The following is a 21,048-nucleotide window of genomic DNA, read 5'->3' on the forward strand; positions in this document are numbered from 1 at the left end:
TTCATTTGAGGAAGTCTTGATGGTTTTGATTACATTGGCTTTGAGTCACAGAAGGGTTGCACTGGAGGAGTAATTAATTTGTTGGTCGGGCTTTGTATATTCCAATTAAATATTAATTATTCGAATGTAAAAAGCGAATCTTGCGCATAATAATTGCGTAACTAATTTTGATATGGAATTGGAGTAAAGTCACAATAGGTATAAAAGTACCTAAGTGCTTTGTTCCCTTTTGTGGTGTACCTATATAAAACCGAAACGATAATTATATTCTTAGAGTCCTCCTCTTAAAATATGTCATGTGATATGGTGTCATGGGTGCCATAATTCATTTTGTGATTGAATGATTCTTTGTTTCATAAATGTACTCAGTTTTACAAGGGCATCATTTGATTTTGATTCATTATCTAAAATATTTGATATACCTACCTACTTCAGCTAATGACATTTACTTGAAAGGAACATTGTTGTTGTTTTCAGTATTGGTGGGGAATAAGGTGGTAAAGAAGGAAATAAAGTGACCTGGCAGGGACTGATGTCCGGCAGGGCGGGACTCTTTGGTTTTCCATCCGTTCTCGACCACGTTGAAGGGTTCATGTACCTTCTGTAGACCTTTAGTATGTCTACCCACTCACATAGAGGTTATTGTTGAGTGGGCCTGTTGATTCCATGAAGATGGGGTAGGTGGAAGCGAATCTTGTATCCAGCATCTGTGTAGTAGGTACCTATCAGTCAGCTGTTGTCGACAGACTTGAATGACGCTATGTCCTAACAAGTATTCAGTAGGTACACACGGCAACGTTAAATGGTTGGCAGGGCACACTAACGTAGGTAGTGTATGTGTGTGTCGGCGACGTCGACGTAATTATTAGTTCTGGGCAACCCACACACGGATATTGTAAGCATGTAGTTGTGCCAGTGACAATGATTCATTGTTTTTATGATATGAAGCAAAATTTTGCAATGCATTGTAATAGATTGAATGGCTCAGTTGGTATGATACAAGACTTACAGTAATCGGTATGGTGGTTCAAATCCCTCTGAACTTACAAAATTCCTTTTTTGTTTTTTTTTTATAGATTTAATTTATTTTTTAATATGGCTAATAATAGTATTGTAGTATATTCGAATAAAAGCAACACAGAAAGTAAATGAAACAAGTTATTAAGTGTTAAAATTACAAAATTTATTCTTGCCGTAACATAAACATTAAGGATGTTACGTTTTTGTTGTTTCTCGTTTTAAAACATAGTTGTAGTTTATATTAATAAGGAAAATTTTCAATTAGCAGTTTTAAATCATAATAAACATCAGAAAAGGATGGACTGGCTGTTTTACTAAAGTAAATAGGCAAGTCATTAGTTATATGAATCGACATGTTAATTAGCTAGAAATAAGATAACTTATTCCAACCTCAGTAACAATAACATCATTAACACATTGGCTTACCCATAATTGTAAATAATAATAAGTATTTAACAAAATAACTAAAATCTTATACAAATGGACAAATAAAAATTACTGAGCTAACCCCAATAACTATAATTTTCACCACTTTTTCGCCATAATATCTTACCATCCATCCTTGTCTGACTTAAAGGACTTTTCATCACTAAATATCACCACATTGTTGCACCAATCAAAGTTTAAAATAGTCAGTCGCAAAACGCACTCTGTTTCGACGATGCTGATCGGTTATAGCAATTTTCTTCGTCGGCCTCCGACACCGCAACCCAGCAGCACGCAAGTGAACCCGTACGGTTTGTAGGGATAGATTATGTGTTGTGGCCGTAGAACGGGTGCTGCAGAACGGATCAGCGCTATGTGCAGCTACGATTTCTCGATGGCGTGGTGATGCATCCGTATAGACGACTACTGTCTACATGTCCCGAATCTGCGTATCGGTGAACCCATAATTGAACAGTTCTCCTCTGCAAACAAAAAAAAACAAATACTTAGCTTATACAAATACAAATATTCTAACAATCAAATAAAATATTTACAATTCTATGTTACTTACCGTTAAACGTCTTGCGATTTCACTAATTGTAATGTTTTGTTCATATAAATACGATTATCTCCGCCTTTTGAACATGGTTAAGTGACTTTCCATACTGACTGCGAAGAGTAATTAATTAAATTGACAAATCACAAAGTGAATCACTTTGCAGACGCAGAGGTGAATTGTCACTAAAACTAAAAACAAATTTCGTTTATTCATATTGTATGAGGGTAGAATGGTTTTAATTCTCAAATGAAGAACGAATCATATATTTTTGGCGAAGAGAAATAGTCGACAGCTATGCAGCTTGTAGTCATTTGTCAGTTTCAAATATATTAATTTTATACACAACAGCGTTTAAATTAACGCAAAATTTGAATTAAGTTAAATAAAAATAACCATCCGTGGACTCGAACTCACGACCTATGTTTCATTAGTCTAACATTCTACCAATGAGCTACGAAGTGTATAGACACAGGTAGTGAAATTTTGCTTCACATCAATTTTATAACTGTTTCACTAACACTACCGGTTGATATTTTTATGTCACAGCTGGTATACGGGCGTTTGCCTACGCACAAACTCGTTTGTGTTGTTGTGTGTGTGTGTGGTTTGTTACTGGTGTGTAAACCGATTTCTGCGTTTATGCACACATAGACAACGTTAGTGTGCACACATACACTACGTTAGTGTGCCCTGCCAACCACTTGACGTTGCCGTGTGTACCTACATATATTTACTTGAGTTTAAAATTCCTAAGCCATTATTGAGTCTGTTCGCAATGATTTCAAATGAAGCTACAATACGGAATACTGTATGCCTTTTGTCATTGCCTTGCGATTCTGGGACTGTGTGTCATAAATACTTATATGTTGCATTTCAAGTGTTATAGTTGGATCTAATAATTTTATTTTATTAATAATATATTAAGGATTCCAGCCAAATTAAGGTACTTATAGGTATTAGGTATATAATTTAGTATGGTAGGTATAGTAGATGAAATGATGATGATGACTCTACTTTTTCTAATGGGTAAAGTATGGATCATGACTGTGCGCTAATAGCATTGCATAATTAATTATCGGATCTATTTCACCCATACCTATAGTTTATCTAGTAGGTAAAATCTTATGGACTAATGTTATGATTTTCCAAAGATAGTTGGGGGCCACTACAACTTGTGGCAGTCTATGAGGGTTTGCAAAGTTCTACTTATAAGAAGTTACGTAATATTCAATTGTTGTAGACTTGGCATATAGTGACTTAGACGGTACCTATCTAGTATTGCTGTTATAGGTGGTTAAAGGTGGCTTACATTGAAGTGACGACCGGATATTGAGAGATGGATTAGTTTCTGTTGCCTAGGGAATTTCGAACTTATATTGCCATGTGGCCATTGGCGAATGGCGGTGGCTACAACAGGACTCGTGTGTTTTTCGAAGTTTCCACAGTTCAATATTCTGACCTGCGGATATTGCTGGATGCGCTTAATGTGGATATGAATATCATGAGGTATGTGAACATTTGTGAGTGTGAGCGTCTGAAATTTTACACGGAGATGGAGTTGAGGAAAAGATGGATGTATCTATTTACTACATGTTGTAGTTAATGTATATTCGAACTGTTGCGTAGGAGAGTGGAGTTTTCAACTTATTAAAGTACTCTTTATCCAGGGAAGTTAGACCGGCTTCGAATTAAAAACATGATTAATTACCTACTTATTAAATTTTATGACTTGGATATATAATAATATGTCAGATAGGTTTTGCCCGTTGGTTTCTGCTGTGATTATTATTATTGTATACCTACTAAATATTCTCTAGAACATGATCATTCTATGGAATAGTACAATCAGTCGAATTTGGCTTAAATTGTCGTTTTTATCTATTTGTTTGAACAAAGTTGACCTTTAAGGACAAATGAGACTAGATTATTTTGTCATGATCATACAAGGATGAATGGATTGATGGACTAATATGCTGAATATCGTCATACATGGATGGCAGCTCGAGGGGATGGGTTATCTAGATATGGAAGCTTGTAGTATTAAAATTTTGTGATTCTGTGATATTCAACTTAAATGGGATTTACATTGATTAGCAGTTAAGTACTTATGTTAAAATTAAAAGTTATGGATAAAGTTGGAGCGGTATCGAAAAGTCAAAACAAGGTATCTGAAGGACTAGGGTACCTAGTTATTTAATATTTATTTTAAATGGGATTTACATTGGTTAACAGTTATGTGAAATCAAAAGTTTTGGATAAATCTGGAGCAACTTTTGTTTGAATAAAAATATAGGGCAACTTGTTACTTTCCCTTAATAGATTTGGATAAGTACCTAAGCTTAATTCTCTCTGCGCTCTCAAATGCTCGTGAAATGATAACTTCATTCAGCAAGGGATTTCAGGGATTACATTGTATTGTATAGGTACTTACCTAGTTCCATCTTCGGCAATTTGCAATTACCTACTTATATGTAATTATAATAGTTTTGGGATTTAATGGTATCTTTTCAGTTAATAGCAGATTGCATCTGATATATTTTATGTTCATGATAATAGGTAATAATTAATTTGAAAAAAAGCTTATTATAAAATTGATGATTACTTAGAGGACGTTAATGCATGGCTGTGATAAGTACTTGGCTCTGCTCATATTATAATACTTAATTATTATTAAGCTTATAAGTATTGTATAAGTACCAACTAGTTTTAAGTCTTTTTTTTGAAAAGATGGCTCAGGAGTTTCTTGCCTCCGTTCTTCTCCTTAGACAGAAAGAGCCCCCTTATCCGAACGGAGAGTAAATAAAAAAAAAAAATGTACACGATCAAAAAAAAAAATGACTTTGACTTTGGATAGACATCAAAATCCACAAAAAAATAATAAAATGTAAGTTCTTTTTCTGACATCTCAGGTTTATTGGTACCTAGGTTTTTACTTACGATTGCTCCTCTGATATATTTCATTGTTTAAACATTATTTAGGGATTCTTATAAGTACTTAATACCAGTTATGGAGTGAATAACTTTCAGAGTTTCATATTAATGCGTGACATTGTAGTTTAATCTGTAAGGAGTAAGTAATATTTATGTTTTGATGGATATAATAGATATGGATTGATGCAATTTTTATGGATGATTTGAAGAATAACAATTACAGCAAAACTATAAAGTCAGGGAAACGGAAATGGAACCTAACTAATTGTTAAAGACTGTATTTAAATCGATTTATTATTTTTATCTAAGAACATATCCGTTAAAAAGCTATTATCAATCGGCATGTTATTTTTAAAATGAATGTACCTAACTGTAAGCAAATAATTGACAATGATAAAAAGTCTTAGCAAAATCGCACTCTTTATTGTCAGGACTTTATAGTTGGTCTGTATCAAAGTATGTTATGTAAAAGTTAATCATGGAACAAAACAAAGATCCAGAAGGTTGTTATTGTAAAAATACTTAATGGATGAATTTTATGGAATTAATATTAACATTATATACTTAATTATTTAATAATATTGATAGATATGTATATGGATTGATGGATTTTAAGTGGATAATTTGAAGAACAACAGTTATCAAAGTAAAGTTAATGTTATTTAAAGTTAATCATGGTATTAAGATATGGACCAAGGATCCAGACGATTGTTATTGTAAAAATACTTAATGGATGAATTTTAAGGACCAAGGTCATTTAATGAATCGATGTTGAATTATGATGGATTAAGTTCAAGCTCTAAGAAGATGTAACTTAGTAATATCTTAGTCCTGCAAGAATTGGTTTGCAGTATTGCAAGAATGGGTTTGCAGGACTAATGAGTTTTCTATCAGTACAGCTAGAATTGATGGGTTAGCTGGTACTGGATTCCCTGCAAGATAGGAATAATTGAAGTCTGCTAGAATGGATGGGTTAGCAGATTTTGATTTGTTAAGTATCCAGTATTGCTAGAATGGATGGGTTAGCAAGTACTGGATACACGATTCTCTACTAGAAATGGATGGATTATCAGATTGTTATCTCTTCGTTTACTTATATAAAAATAACGTCTTATTATGGCCATTTCTTTATGAAATTGTTATTACAATGTACAAGGAGTAGTAATTAACGTTTACAATTTGCACTGATAACTGTTGATTGATTGTTAAGTCATTGTTTTTTTACAAATATTTTGTCTGATGTTAAAGTTAATAATTTCATTATATTAGTGTAGACCTACCTACTTAATGATATTAGGAATACTATCGATAGTCAGTCTCACTTGCCGAGTGTAAGGTGCCTTTGTATCTACTTTGACCCGTGTATGAGGACATACACGAGGTCAGGATGGACGAGTGTAAGGTTCACTGTGAAAGTATCCTAAATTGGGTATTATTTCACAACATTAATTCATATTTTAATTGATTATATTATGTTACGAGGAATAGTGGCAACACCGCTCTTGAGGGAGACTGACATTTGATTGACAGAAGGGAATAGATGTCAGGCGAGATGTCAGAAAAAGGAGGCAATTGGGTTTGTGGGATGAAAAATGGTGGTTCGAGTTGTGGATTATAAAAATGTAATTTATTGCTAAAACTATGAATAATGCTGAAAGTCATGGAAATAAACCTATATCGTGTACGTTTGGTGGTTTTACTATTATATATACATTATTGCACCCGGTATAAAAATAAGCATAAGCTGTGTGAATTTATGTTTCTACATAAATGTGAATGTTAAGTTGTTAAGTAATCTCTATCATCCTCATCCCACCAGGAGCTGAAGTCCGCCAAGACCCCAACCCGAGAGTTCACCTGGTCCACCCGCATCTGGTGCCCGTCACACTGGGTGGTCACCCGACACTTCCGCGGGCGCGCCGAGCCCGTCCCCACCGTGCTCAGCAGCCGCGCCACCAGCATAGGTACTGTATACAGGGTGCTGCTTTCCAAAGGGCTGGGACCTTGCCCTCTTAAAGAGACTTTTCGAAAAAGTTGGTGGGGATCGACAGTGGTTCACAGTTGTTTTTATTATTATTTACGAGCTGTGTCTGTTTGTTTAATTTCCACGAGCGCTAGTTCAGAGCGATATCATTTACCTAACTCAAGAAGTAAGAATAACTGTATACCTATTTATAGTTAATTAATTATTTATTTATCTATTACAGTGACGCCCCGCTCAGACCCCTCGCAGCCGGTGTTCGTGGTGGAGAAGGAGGTGATTCGCACTACGTCTACTAGCTGGCCTCTGTGTCGACTGAGGCACACTGCACATAGGTCAGTAGTCAGTGCAGGCAATGTAGTAGTGTGTGTAATTGATTTCTTATGTGTTTATAAGGTAATGGATCAATGATAGTCACAAGCTTATTATTTATTTTTGACCTGGCTGTTACTGTTTATAAATAAACCCTCAAAATGGTGACCCCGACGTGATAAACCCGACAATAGTTGTTACAATTCGGTCCAAACAACTTGAATGGTCCTATCCTTGCTAACTGCAATTTGTATTTGTCCCCCACAGAGCGTGGAGTTGGGGCTGGAACCTGATGTTTCTGTTCGGGGTGCTGGTCCCGTGGTGCTCGCCGCTGTCGCTGCGCACCCTCGTGCAGACCGCGCCCTTCGTGCCCGACTGGGAACTGTCTCAGGTCAGTCTAGCTAGACTGTATACTTTGTACAATATAGTATGAGCCCTATGACAGCTGTCTATTCTATTCTCTGTGGGGGTGAATGTACCTGCACCTGGCTCTCTCGAGTGGAACCTTTGGGCTACCACCGCTCTCTATGACAGATATCAAATCCATACATTTTATTGGTTATTTTTTGTTAATGTTTAAGGGAAAACTATTTTATATTTTGTAAGGATCTGTCAATCAAACAATATAGGTCTCATGCTATATTTTTCAAAGTATAGTTCTCACTACGCCGTCGGTTTTAAAACTGCCCTTAGTGTAGAGAATGCTGGACTGCAGTAGACTGAAGTAGAGCGGTAAAATCTATAAATGTACAAATTGGCATTGATCAAGTCTCTAACCAAGCTTTATAACCCCCATACAGGTTACAGGCTAGTTGGTCCCTCCTACCGATTCTTTTGTTTACAATTTTACAAAAATATTAACTGAATCCATTAACTCACAGGTGAACGGAACGCTATTCCCGAAGCGCAACAGTGAAACCCAGACGATGTGGTCCCGCCTGCTGCTGCTGTGGAGGCTCGTGTCCAAGGAACGGACGAGGTTCGAGACCGAGCCCGACACTGGTGAGATTACTTTCATTCATTCATTCACTCACTGAACGGAACGCAGACGATGTGGTCCCGCCTGCTGCTGCTGTGGAGGCTCGTGTCCAAGGAACGGACGAGGTTCGAGACCGAGCCCGACACTGGTGAGATTACTTTCATTCATTCATTCACTGACTGAACGGAACGAGACGCAGACGATGTGGTCCCGCCTGCTGCTGCTGTGGAGGCTCGTGTCCAAGGAACGGACGAGGTTCGAGACCGAGCCCGACACTGGTGAGATTACTTTCATTCATTCATTCACTGACTGAACGGAACGAGACGCAGACGATGTGGTCCCGCCTGCTGCTGCTGTGGAGGCTCGTGTCCAAGGAACGGACGAGGTTCGAGACCGAGCCCGACACTGTTGAGATTACTTTCATTCATTCACTGAATGAAAGAAACGAGACGCAGACGATGTGGTGCCGCCTGCTGCTGCTGTGGAGGCTCGTGTCCAAGGAACGGACGAGGTTCGAGACCGAGCCCGACACTGGTGAGATTACTTTCATTCATTCTTTCACTGACTGGTGAACGGAACGGTAACCTTAAAACGTGGAGTAGCGTGACCAAAGATCGAATAAGATTGGAGATCAATACCGATTAGATTACTTTCATTCATTCACTGTCTGGTGAAGTATATATAAATCTTGTATGAACTCTTTTAAACTAAAACCTTTGCCTTTTTTCCAAGATTTCTCACTCACTAAAACAAACCCTGTTTCCATCCTCAGGTCTCCTCGGCAAAGGCCTCAGTCTATATATAAATCTTGTATGAACTCTTTTTAACTAAAACCTTTGCCTTTTTCCAAGATTTCTCACTCACTTAAACAAACCCTGTTTTCTTCCCCAGGCCTCCTCGGCAAAGGCCTAAGTCGGCAGGCAAACCGCCTCTGGAACTACGGCGTGGTCGGCGCTCTCGGCTCCATAGCTCTTCTCCTGCTGTTCCCTATAGCCGTGGTGGTAGTGTCGCTGCTGTCGCTGGCGGTGGCGGTAACCGTGCCGCTGTGGGCGCCGCCGCTGGCCCTGACTGTGCACGCGACTAATGCGTTAGTGTATGACTTGGACTGTCCGGATCCCAAGCGGTTGAACAGGTTTGTTTAGTGTTTTATTATATGTTTGGGAGCTTTAGAGCGTTTTTAGTGGGAATTCTGGGATAAAAAGTTGCCTATCTGTGAATACAGGATTTCAGGTTCTAACATACAAGTTTTCTTAAAATTGGTTCAGCGGTTTTCCCTTGTAAGAGTAGCAAACATAATATGTACACTTAAAAAAACTTTCGCCTTTATAACATGGTTTATAACAAGTAGCTGATATAGTGTGATTATTTACCTATTAGTCTCGAAACTTTAGAATTATTTTGTGAGAAGCAGTGCAAGTTAGTAATGTTATGCTTTATTCCACAGATGGTTCGTGTTATTCGAAGTGCTGATCTGGAGGATACTGATACTGGGCATCCTACAGCCGATAGCGGCGCTCGTCACAGCTCTAGTCATGTTCCCTATCTGCTCGTTACTCATTCTCATTGGTAAGTCATTTTGAAATTCCATTATCGGCTGTTTAAATTGTTTTAGAAGAATTTGCCTTAGCTATATTCAGCTTGTACGGTAAATTCTGGACGCATATAACTGCCCGGCTTTAGGGGGCAGCTTAGAAGGGCGCCAGAATCTGGATGTGGGAAACTAATCTTTTTACAAAGCGCCTCGCGTGGCTCGTCTCCAGCGCATACTATTTTCTATAGCACTACCGATGCCCTTTATACCCAATACCTTTATTTAGCTTCATATTTCGTTACAGTCTGGATAGGCTTCTATATTAATCTAAGTATTGTTGGCAAATATTGAGTACCTACCTTTTAAAATGTATTCTTTTCAACCCCAGGCGGTGTCACTCGCTGGTGGGTGCGTCGCAGCTACGAGTCGCTGACGTTCCTGCTGCTGGCCCGTTGTGGGCGCGCGCCGACGCACGACTCCGCCTACTGCCGCCGCCACAGCGCCCCGCGCGCCGTGCACCAGCTCAAGTTAATAGAACTAAATAATAAAAAGTTGATATAAATCCACGAGTAGGTAGTTGAGTCCAGGGTGCCAGATTTCTAAGATGTTATCCATTCGTCCCGAGAAACTATACTACTGACTATATTCGGTCGGCAAACAATGTTATCCTGTATGCAAACATGAAAACAAGTTGCTGCGGACTCGGCTGAAGTACCAAGAGCTGAAGTGGTACCAGTAACTTTCGAGAGATGGTATTTTGGTTAGCAAAAGTGCAATCACAGTTGTTCAGAATGACACCTCTTTTCAGCTTACCATACCCTTTTATTAACATACATTCTCTTTACTCCCGCAGCGCGAGCGGCGCACTAAGCGCTTTATGCGCGCTACGTTTGTTTTAGTGACAAATCTTGGAAAATAAGGCTAAAAGGCTAAGGCTTGGTTTAAAAAGGTACTAATTAGTACCCTATTAAACAAGCTTTGCCTTTTTTAACAAACATTAATAGTTAAAAAAGATTTTTAACATCCTTTTCTCTAATTCCCCAGTGCGGGCGGCGCCCTAGCCGCCATCTGCGCGCGCGCGGAACAAAACGCCCTAGTGGCGTGGGCGCGGCGCGCGGAGGCGGCTGTGGACAAGCCGCTGCGGGACTACCGCCACTTCGTCGCCGCCTGCTTCGGGCCCTTCTCCGTGCAGATAGCTAGTGTGAGTATCTATAGCAGCTGAGTAGTGCAGATAATAAAGCAAGGAGGTTTATCTTAAGGTTCCGCCATATAGATGCGTGACAGGACAGCGACGTGACGGCAACGTGACACCAGTGTGATGAGACAGGTGTTTTAATACATGGAACTCCATTATGTGTCATCTCGCAGAGAAACTTTTCTCAGTGCAGATTTCCATGTCAGTATACACCTCCTATCTTACCTCTACCGACAAGGGACATACGCATTGCGACCTTTCTTTTGCTATTTAATTTCTATCACGCCCCTTTTGTCACGACATATACTTGCACCACAACTACCTCACAATCATATAGACTCACTCACGTCCATCCAAAGGTTGTCTGGTAGAGATTGCTATAAGAAATAAGGCCGCCTCTTTGTACTGTTTTATTTTTAAGTATTTATTTTTTTGTAATTTTTGTTCTTGGTGCTAATAAAGTGTATTGTATTGTAATATTATTAACACCTTTCTCTCCCCCTTACAGACGGGCGCATACCTAGAGCTGGAGAAGGAGTGCGGGCTGCTGACGGCGTCTCTCCGGGAGAAGGTGGCGGCGCGGCGGCGCGACCTGGCGCTGGCGCTCACGGACGCGGCGCGCCGGCGCGTGCGCATGACCGCGCCCGACCTGCGGGTCAGTGTATATAGTGTAGTATATAGACACATGTAGCTCCACCTCACATACCTAGAGCTGGAGAAGGAGTGCGGGCTGCTGACGGCGTCTCTCCGGGAGAAGGTGGCGGCGCGGCGGCGCGACCTGGCGCTGGCGCTCACGGACGCGGCGCGCCGGCGCGTGCGCATGACCGCGCCCGACCTGCGGGTCAGTGTATATAGTGTAGTATATAGACACATGTAGCTCCACCTCACATACCTAGAGCTGGAGAAGGAGTGCGGGCTGCTGACGGCGTCTCTCCGGGAGAAGGTGGCGGCGCGGCGGCGCGACCTGGCGCTGGCGCTCACGGACGCGGCGCGCCGGCGCGTGCGCATGACCGCGCCCGACCTGCGGGTCAGTGTATATAGTGTAGTATATAGACACATGTAGCTCCACCTCACATACCTGCAGCTGCAGAAGGAGTGAGATTTGACCCCACATATGGGGGTGTTTTCTCGATGAAAACACTCGTAGAATATACCCTTAAAGTTTGTCGGGTTCGAAAAACAACACATTGTATATAATAAACGACTTCTATTAGATACCGACGTGAGTTTTTCTTTGCTTTTGTTGTTGAATATTTGCCTAACAATAGAAGAATACACAGTGGGAGTTTATCAGTTTACTTCCCGTGAGCAGGGATAAATACGTATAACCAATATACTAAACTACTTCTATTAGGGGCCGACTTGACTTTTACATTGCGTTTGTCGTGTACGGTTCGAGAAATGAAAAATTTAACCGAATTTTAGGCAGAAGAGTTATCATCTAGCGGTACACACGCTGCACTAACCCACCGCCATACACGGTCTCCTTTACTTTCCGCTACTCAAAGAAAAGACCCATCTGAATTTCCGCACCTATAGTTACTTATTACTAGTACTGGCAGACTTACTAACAGATTGCGATGTCTTCCAGCGCGCACTACAAGCGGCCGCGCGGGAATTGGCGCAAGATGACCCGCAGGCGGGCTGGTCGCGCGCCGCTACTCTGCTACTCGAGGTTAGTGGGGGCTTTGATTGTTATTGAATAGTACAGGGTGTCGCAAAAAATAGTATAATAAGAAGGGGTTTTTTATTGATTAATTTTATTATTGTACAATTAAAATACTGCATTTAGGTGGAATAGCACCAAACGCTAAACGTATTTAGTAGCCTGTCTAATGTCTGTCAGTTAGTACAAAATATATTTAAAATCAATACGTTTAGCGTTTAGTAAAAGTGACCCTTAAACTTTTTCGGTCGAAATATGGCAACATTTTAACTTTTCTACCAGTTGAATTGAATTGAATTATTCAGAATCTAACCTCCATTTACCCCCTCAGGTGTTCGACTCAGACATCCTAGTGCCGCTAGAAGAGGGCTGTCCTCGAGTGCCTCTAGAGTGCGGCCCCGGCGCGGCGGCGTGGAGCGCCCTCTGCCGGGACGAGGCGCCGCCCGACGTGTTGGCCGACCGCGACGACTGGCTCACTGGTAATAGCTCACCCTGCACGTGCCCGCTCACTGGTAATAGCTCACCCTGCACGTGCCCGCTCACTGATAGAGCGGACGAGGCGCCGCCCGACGTGCTGGCCGCGACGACTGGCTCACTGGTAATAGCTCACCCTGCAGCGTGCCCGCTCACTGATAGGAGCTTACCCTGTTGCGTGACTGGGTCAACGGAAGGAGGGTTATCCTACTCACTAGCTAACTAGTGCGTAGATGACTCTTTGGACTACTGTAACAAACCAAAGTTCATGTGGTTGTGCAAAAACAAGTCTTTTTTCTCTATTCAGCCTTCTTAGTGACCTTTACTATTATTATATTATCTATGGCACAGGCTCACGAGTCTGCGATCTCCAGTGAAGAAATAAACTTTGTACTACTTATAAAAGCCATAACACGATGGCTTCAGTTTTTTTTTTTTTTTTTTAAAGATTTTATTATCACTCCACAGACTTTATGTCCGTGCCTTTTTGAGAGATCAATATATTGTGAGAGTTTGGTTGTTTTTTGTCTTCATCTTTTAACTACTCACTACTCAATGTGGAAGCTTATAATATATATATTTTATCTTTTATATATATATACCTCTATATTATTAATTTTTTTTTTTTTTTTTGCACTCCTGGAGGAAAATTTACACAGACACCTGGGAAGGGGACCCAGGTAGTGTCGGCCTTTAACCGACTAAAAACCCCCAATTGTGCATTTCTTGTTTTTTTTTTTTTTTTTTTTCTTTGTTTCACACAGTCACACTTACAATGGACAACATTTCATTTTCTTTACCCTATATTTTTATTAGCTATTCGGAAAGTTTATAGAAAATTAGTGAACCCGTATTTTTTTATTTTGTATATACATTAATTTTTGCATGTTATTTTTAACTTTAAAGTTAATTATTTTAAAACCGGAAGTGACTTCACATATTAGGCTCAATTTTTATTTTTGTCTATTGCCGGAGTCTCGAAAAAAACATAAATGACACTGACAAGTGACATTTAAACTTTGTTTACATGCCAACCAACAAATGGGTCATTTTCAAATGACATTGATATTTCTGATGATGGAAAGTAGGTACTTATCATGTAAAAAAAAGCAGAAGCACTTTTTCAACTGTGTAGGCGGTGGCATGCTCTGGGATATATTATATAGAGGTCATCTCTTAATAATAAATAAAAAAAATAGTCAGAAAGAGTCAGAACAGAATTAATGAAAATGACCCAAATAAACAACAACGTCACGATAAAACGTCAACGTCAATCAAAAATGAAAGTGACAGTTACTTTGTTTTTAAATCTATGGGCTTTGATCATCAAAATGCATCGCACCTGATGCATGACGTCATCAGCACTTTTTTACTATTTTATGATTTTCTCGAAAATGATACATCCTAAAATACAAAAACATTTTTTTTGTGGCCTTTAGAGCTAAATCTCGAAATGGTTTTCGATTTATAGCAGCTTTAGTTTTTTGAAATGTTGTCCATTATAATGGCAACAAACATTTGGAGGGTAGGGCCAGTGTCAGCTGTCTTCAGAGAACTTAACAGACGCCTGTCAGTGGCCACACACTCCTTTTGTCATCGCTGTTGTTTTGCCTGGTGTTAATGTGTGACAGTGTTCTTAAAACTATCTTAATTTTATTGGTTAGTTCTTATACAGATAATATTAATTCATGATATACTATACAATACCTACATATCAAAACTATACAATACATGCTATATACTATACATAACAAAACTATAAAATACATGCAATACGGTTTGGCCGTCAATATAAAATTAAAATCAAAATTCTCCTATTCCGCTCCATTTTGCGTTGCCAAAAGCCTTGATTGCTGGGCAACGACCTCTTTGTCCCGATTTTTTATTGCCATCTTTAGGTTGTACTCGAGGATCCGTTTCTTCGGTGCTGTTATTGCCGTTCTAGCGAGGTTGCCGATAGCGTCCTCGGTGTCATCCGCATAGTAGGTGCAGGCGGAGGTGTGCCTCGACAGCGCCACTACTGCGTGAGGTATGCTATCGTGCAACTTTATTTTATCTTTTGTTTTTATGATAGATTCTTATTGATGGCTTCAGTTAGACCATACTCATTATGAAAACCTTTTCGTTTCTTTACAAACACCTGAATGACTTCTCTCATCCAGATAGTGAAAACCCTTTCGTTTCCCTACAAACACCTCAATAACTTCTCTCCCCACAGGCATGCACATAGAATGGGGCTCTCTAGGAGTGCCGCGAGTAGCAGCTCCTTCACTGGAGCTGGGGGCCTTCTCCCCGCGCGCCGCGCCGCACCCCCCCGCGCCGCCGCCGCCGCGCGCCGCCATCGTGCTGTATAATAGGTATGCATGCCCTAATAAAATTCAGGTCTTACAAAAGTGGGTGACTCAAGATTTTATTTAGATGATGATCATGATTTAGTTCTGTCTTTTAAAAGAGGTCGAAAAAAAATATGCTAAGTAATAGATATTTTATTGGTCACATGACTTCTTACAACCTATGGAGACTGGATATTTTTTCACCAATTTCGAAAAGTTTGATGCCCAATCATCTCCTTTGGGCCTTACTTTTGCATCATGCTATAGATACCATAGGATCCTACATAAAGTAAATGGATGTACTTCGCGTGTCTTGCATTTCATCATCAACATAGACAAGGGTAGGGTATGGAGGACACTTATCTCATTACTTAACTATACCTGTATGTTTCAGGGACGCGGACACGCCGGTGCCGCTGGACTGCCCGCTCGTGGCCGAGCTGCTGAAGCAACTGGAGGACGCGCCCGACACCGACGACCGGAGAGGTAAATAGAACCTTTGGATAATGTTACAAGGTTTATGTTTGCATGTGCATCTATTTTGACATTAAGAAATTTAAAGAACGGAGGGAGATACTAGTTATGAAAGTCTTTTTATTGGCGAACCATTCATGGAACTGTCTACCACTAAAGAACCCATGCCCATCTTCTTGTGTCGGTGACAAATACTAGAGCTGAACTATGGTTTGTCACTGTTTAAAGTATTAGCCAGTCCAATTAGCTTAGTTAGTTGCTTACTGCACAGGGTGCCCTGAACTTAAACAAATACAGTTGATACGACACTCGGGGAGGCCCCTTTCATGCACCCCAAGTTGAAGAACCCGTAACCACAAAATATAATAATGTAATATTGGTAGCTATTCTAGCTCACAAATTCTAATTTTAACGCTGTCAAACATTTTGCTAGCAAAAATGACATTTACGCTAAAACTCATAGTGTCAAATTTTTATCAAAGAAATTCAGCTTTTGACAGCCTTAAAATTAAAATTTCTGCCTTCACATCGAATCGGCATAAATGTCATATTGCTAACCTATTGATTATTGTCTTGGCAGGCGTGGAGCGGTACCGCGGCGGCGGCAGCGAGCAGGGCAGCGGCTCCAGCGACGACGCACAGGACGAGCCTGACGCCTCCAGGTCACTACATTAACTATACGTATTATAAACACATTCCCCCAAATTCATACACCGTATTGTTAATTTACAACAAGGTTAAAAATTATTTTCACACACACGAGTTTCAACTCTTTACGTCAGTCATAAAGTTAAATTGAAATCCGTATATCATAACGTAAATTTTAAACCTATTTAAAGTGTCAAAAAGCTCTATGAATTTGAAGATAAATGTATGCTTTGACCAACAGAAGGCCTATCAAAGCCATTGCAACACCCAGGCTTGCGGTTTACTCCAGTTCACTCGGGGGCTAGATTGGCTGAGCTGAAATTAAGAGGTCATGTACAACGGTTCCACTCGAGGGAGCCACGTATAGGATCTTAACCCCCCTCTCTGAATAAAATAGAATAATGTGGGACATCTCACACACGGCCATAATACCCAAAACCAGTATTGGCAACCGACCGATTCTCAATAGTACCTCCATAAAAAAGTGACACTGTCATTTAATATATTTAAAAAAACCCACAGAGTGTCAGCGTGTACGGAGCGCGCGGCCTGTCGTTGGACTCTGACGGGTCGCGGCGTGCGACTGAGAGCGGACCTAGCGTCGCCTGAAGACGTCACTCTGGACTCCGAGCGGGCCAACATGGGGACTTCAGTGTAGGACATACAGTTGTAAGACTAACTGCAGGGCTAGCACGGGGCGCACGTTAAGACGTGACAAAAGTTCTCCGTGTCGCTCCGCTCGCCGTTATGTGTGATGATATAGACTCCAGAATACCATGACAAGAAAGCTTTAAGCGGTAAATATGCTTTTTAAAACTGCTGTATCTACTTATTATTATTTTGTGAATTTCTTCAGAAAAATGCCTAAATAATATTTCGTCGATGTAAGTATTCTAACAAAATAATATACCTACTACCCCATGAGATAAAAATGAATTCGTCAATTGATATTTATGTGCAGGCCACAACGGTTATATTGTAATGCAGAGAAGAAAATTGACTGATTGGTAAACCTTGTAGCTCTCAAAATTATTAGAACCGAACCCTAAAGACCCCTTTTTGTATCTATAAGACATTTTTTATGTTAATTGTTTTCCGTTCCCGAACAAACGTATTTATGAGAGGTAGAGTTTACAAACTACCCCATAATTTAGACATAAGAAACACTTTGAAACTACGCCTGAGTTTAGCAATGTAAAATATTGCAATAAATAAAAGTAGCATTTGCCTTAGCCATTCTAAACTTTAGTGCTGAGATAATAGAGTTGCTTCGCTCTGATATAGACTTTATTTGAAGTTTTATTGAATAGCAATTCTAAAGTAGCATATTTATTAAAGTTCCTCAAATATATAGGAATGTGATGAGAAAAAAAAATTGGGCTGACTGGAAAGAATGAGACTAAGGATTAATTAACTTTTTATTTTTCTAGAAATAACTAGAATTTTGAACGGTATTCTAAATATTATAAGATCACAAAGCAGTTTTTGAAGAGGGTTAAAAAGAAATGGAACAGGTCAATTGTTAATAATAAATTAAACAAGAGTAAATGGCTGCTAAAGATGAATTATTTATTATAATTTTGAACCGAAAAGAATCAGTGGCCTACTTGGAAACCTTTTTTGTAATCAATCATTGTATTCAATATTTTTAAAACCATGTAGGTAATAAAAATAATTATTAAATTACGGAACTAAAATCATAAAATAACTACATAAATGCATTTATAATCAATTGAGGTCTAATTTCGAATGACAAAGCAATAGATGGTAACTGCCCGATATATTTATGTGAAAAATACGTTACTCTTTTGCAACGTAACATTTTGTGCCTAGTTATACATAGATTTTATAGGTAAGTATATGAATTATACATAATTATGATTTATATTATAAATCTGCACATATATTTATGTTGTGAAATTAAATATAACATAATACATTTTATTATAAATCTGGAAATGATCTATGTACGTACGACAGTAATAATCGTGAATATAAGCTGTATGCCTTGTGTGCACTGCCATGAGCTAAGTTTGATGTAGGTGAGGGGTTAAGAAAGTTATAATATTCTGTTATTAAAATCCATGCTTAACAGTGGGATAACTAGTCTTCTGTATTATAAGCTTCGTAAAATGCCATTGCGCCTGAAACGGGCGACGATTAGAAATAGTAAAAGTGATATGTTTCGGCAGCAATCGTTAAGCCTAGTAAGAGGCCTTCGGGCGGCTTGAAAATATCTTTACAGTCGGGTTGTCCACTTACCCGACAACTCACTCAGAACAAGGCAGGTTATGTTGGGGTCCACTAACCCGCGTGGTGGACTAGGCCTCAACCCTTCCTTCATTGGAAGGAAACCCGTGCCCCAGCAATGGAGGCGTGATGGGTCGTGATGCTGATATGCAATTTACGCCTCCACGAATTAAGAAATAATGGCTAATATTGCTTGCGGTGGACAATGACAGCTACGCGCAGTCGCATTTTACGGGGCTGATGAATCTAAAGTAAATTATATTGATGCGGATAGATGGGATACTTCAGGCCTATTATTTGTAGTATCTTAGAAACATGTATTAAACAAAAAAAAATCTCAGTTTAGCAGCTTATTGTTTTATAGTCTATTTGTGTACATATAATTTATTATAAGTGCCTGTTGACCTCAGTCAAGTTGATAATCACAAAAAGAACTTCAAGAATGTAGGCATTTAGTCATAATAATAAATATGGATCTATTTCAAAGTTTCCTCTATACTTTAACTATAGTCTTAGTCAGTGCCTAATGTCCAGAGAGATAGCGTGTAATCATTTTATTATGAAATAATTGTAAGTATAGGAATATCGAGAGATTTATGTCCCACCACAAAATAATGTATTGTTTTAATAGTGATACGGAATAATTAAAGCCTATCACATATTCATGACACACATAATATGCAAACACAGTGACGCCCATTCTTACCATAGAATAACGAGTACTACTTGTTATTTTATGATTCTTACTAAAACCACATTATTGTTGTTTAAAGTCACCACTTGACCTGTGGCGCTAGTGAGGCAATGAAGGATCAAAATAAAATATTTACGCATTTAATGAAGTTTTTAGTCACATCGTATTGAAATAATTGTAAGATTATTGGCTAGTGCAGTTGTAAATCGCAACATTAGTGACCATGACATATTAAGCTTTAGTTAGATTTAGGTATAACGTTTAAGTATATTTATTGTAAAGATGAGAAACATATTGTAGCGATTTAAGCTTGGAAGATAGAGATTTATGTATTATTTAAGAAAAAATGCACGCAGTATTCAATGCTCTCTAAGACGTTTTAAATCCAAATGAATATTTAAAAGTGTTTCATAAATAAACATAGGTATAGACGTGGCGATTATACCTGGTTTCAGCAAAGATGATTCCTATGACATTATGAGTTTCTCGATTTTAGAGATATCCCATAATAGGGAATATGCATGTCATTCAAATAAAGGTCAAATATGATTTTTAATAAACTTTGTTATTTCAAAATTATGCCTTCATCAATATTTTTGTTTGTAATTTATTGTTGAGCAAATAAATAATTATTATAATCATTATTCTGAGCCGTGAAACGAAACTGTGACGACACACCTAGCGCGCCCAAAATGACGGGCGTTTAAAGTGGTCGTGCTGGTTGTAAATTTTTAACTTTCTTTAAAATAACTTTTTTTTTTATTTGGCTTTGAATTTTTAAATATAATAAAGCGGTGTAAAACTGTCGAATAGGAATATATAAAAATACATGCATATTCCCTATTAAATTCGATGTGTCTATCGACTTATTGTGTGGTGTGAATCGTATCCGAATATGATTAATTAACACAGATTTCGCAAAAGTATTTGTGTGTAAGTCCATGATGAAACCGTATATAATATGATAACGTATTGTCGTTTATACAGGTGTTGCAAAAAGGGTATACTAAGCCGAAACCAGCAAGTGCAGCATGTTCTATCTTTTCCCGAAACTGAAATGAGAATGGTATTTTTTTTTTGCGAATTTTGAAATTCTTATTTCAGATTCGGGCTTAGATATAACATGCTGCACATGCTGGTTTTGGCTTAGTAGGTATACCCTTTTTGCAACACCTGTATTATATGTGAACGAAAATGTGAATATGTTTGGAAATACAATAAACTGCGTAACGTTCTCTCACTTTAGGTGGCAGTCAGTTTCGTTTGAGCACGGCGTAATTCGGAAAATTGTGAACTGTTTTTTCTGTAATTGTTCATTCATACATGCGTGGTTATATTATGCCTATTATTTTAATCTCTAATTGCATTTAAATATCACATATTGAAAGTGAGAAAAAGATTATATAGTTGCCTTATTATATACCATTGTGTTAAACCATATAGATGGAGTTTGTCAACGATTATGTACCAACTGAGTAGGAGGCAATAATTTTTACATAGATAGAAAAACAAACTTGAAAGAATGTAAAAAGTGAAATTTAAGATCTACTTCATATTACTTTGTTTTTTTAAGTC

General features: G+C 38.8%; 1 protein-coding gene across 1 annotated transcript in view; it reads left to right on the forward strand.

Annotated features, from left to right (window-relative positions):
- The window catches only part of LOC105396133, a 48,112-nt gene extending 27,693 nt beyond the window's left edge, over window positions 1-20,419 (forward strand). Inside the window, exons 10-24 of the mRNA XM_048626668.1 lie at window positions 6,756-6,900; window positions 7,144-7,252; window positions 7,497-7,620; window positions 8,111-8,231; window positions 9,100-9,340; window positions 9,653-9,774; window positions 10,128-10,266; window positions 10,784-10,940; window positions 11,443-11,589; window positions 12,526-12,609; window positions 12,932-13,079; window positions 15,293-15,431; window positions 15,802-15,893; window positions 16,462-16,543; window positions 17,052-20,419. Of these exons, the coding sequence (XP_048482625.1) occupies window positions 6,756-6,900; window positions 7,144-7,252; window positions 7,497-7,620; window positions 8,111-8,231; window positions 9,100-9,340; window positions 9,653-9,774; window positions 10,128-10,266; window positions 10,784-10,940; window positions 11,443-11,589; window positions 12,526-12,609; window positions 12,932-13,079; window positions 15,293-15,431; window positions 15,802-15,893; window positions 16,462-16,543; window positions 17,052-17,187 (1,986 nt within the window). The 3' untranslated portion in view covers window positions 17,188-20,419. The remainder of the gene's footprint in view (window positions 1-6,755; window positions 6,901-7,143; window positions 7,253-7,496; window positions 7,621-8,110; window positions 8,232-9,099; window positions 9,341-9,652; window positions 9,775-10,127; window positions 10,267-10,783; window positions 10,941-11,442; window positions 11,590-12,525; window positions 12,610-12,931; window positions 13,080-15,292; window positions 15,432-15,801; window positions 15,894-16,461; window positions 16,544-17,051) is intronic.
- Window positions 20,420-21,048: the final 629 nt, after the last annotated feature.

Source organism: Plutella xylostella, chromosome 17, assembly GCF_932276165.1.
Source record: "Plutella xylostella chromosome 17, ilPluXylo3.1, whole genome shotgun sequence".
Taxonomy (NCBI): Eukaryota; Metazoa; Arthropoda; class Insecta; order Lepidoptera; family Plutellidae; genus Plutella; species Plutella xylostella.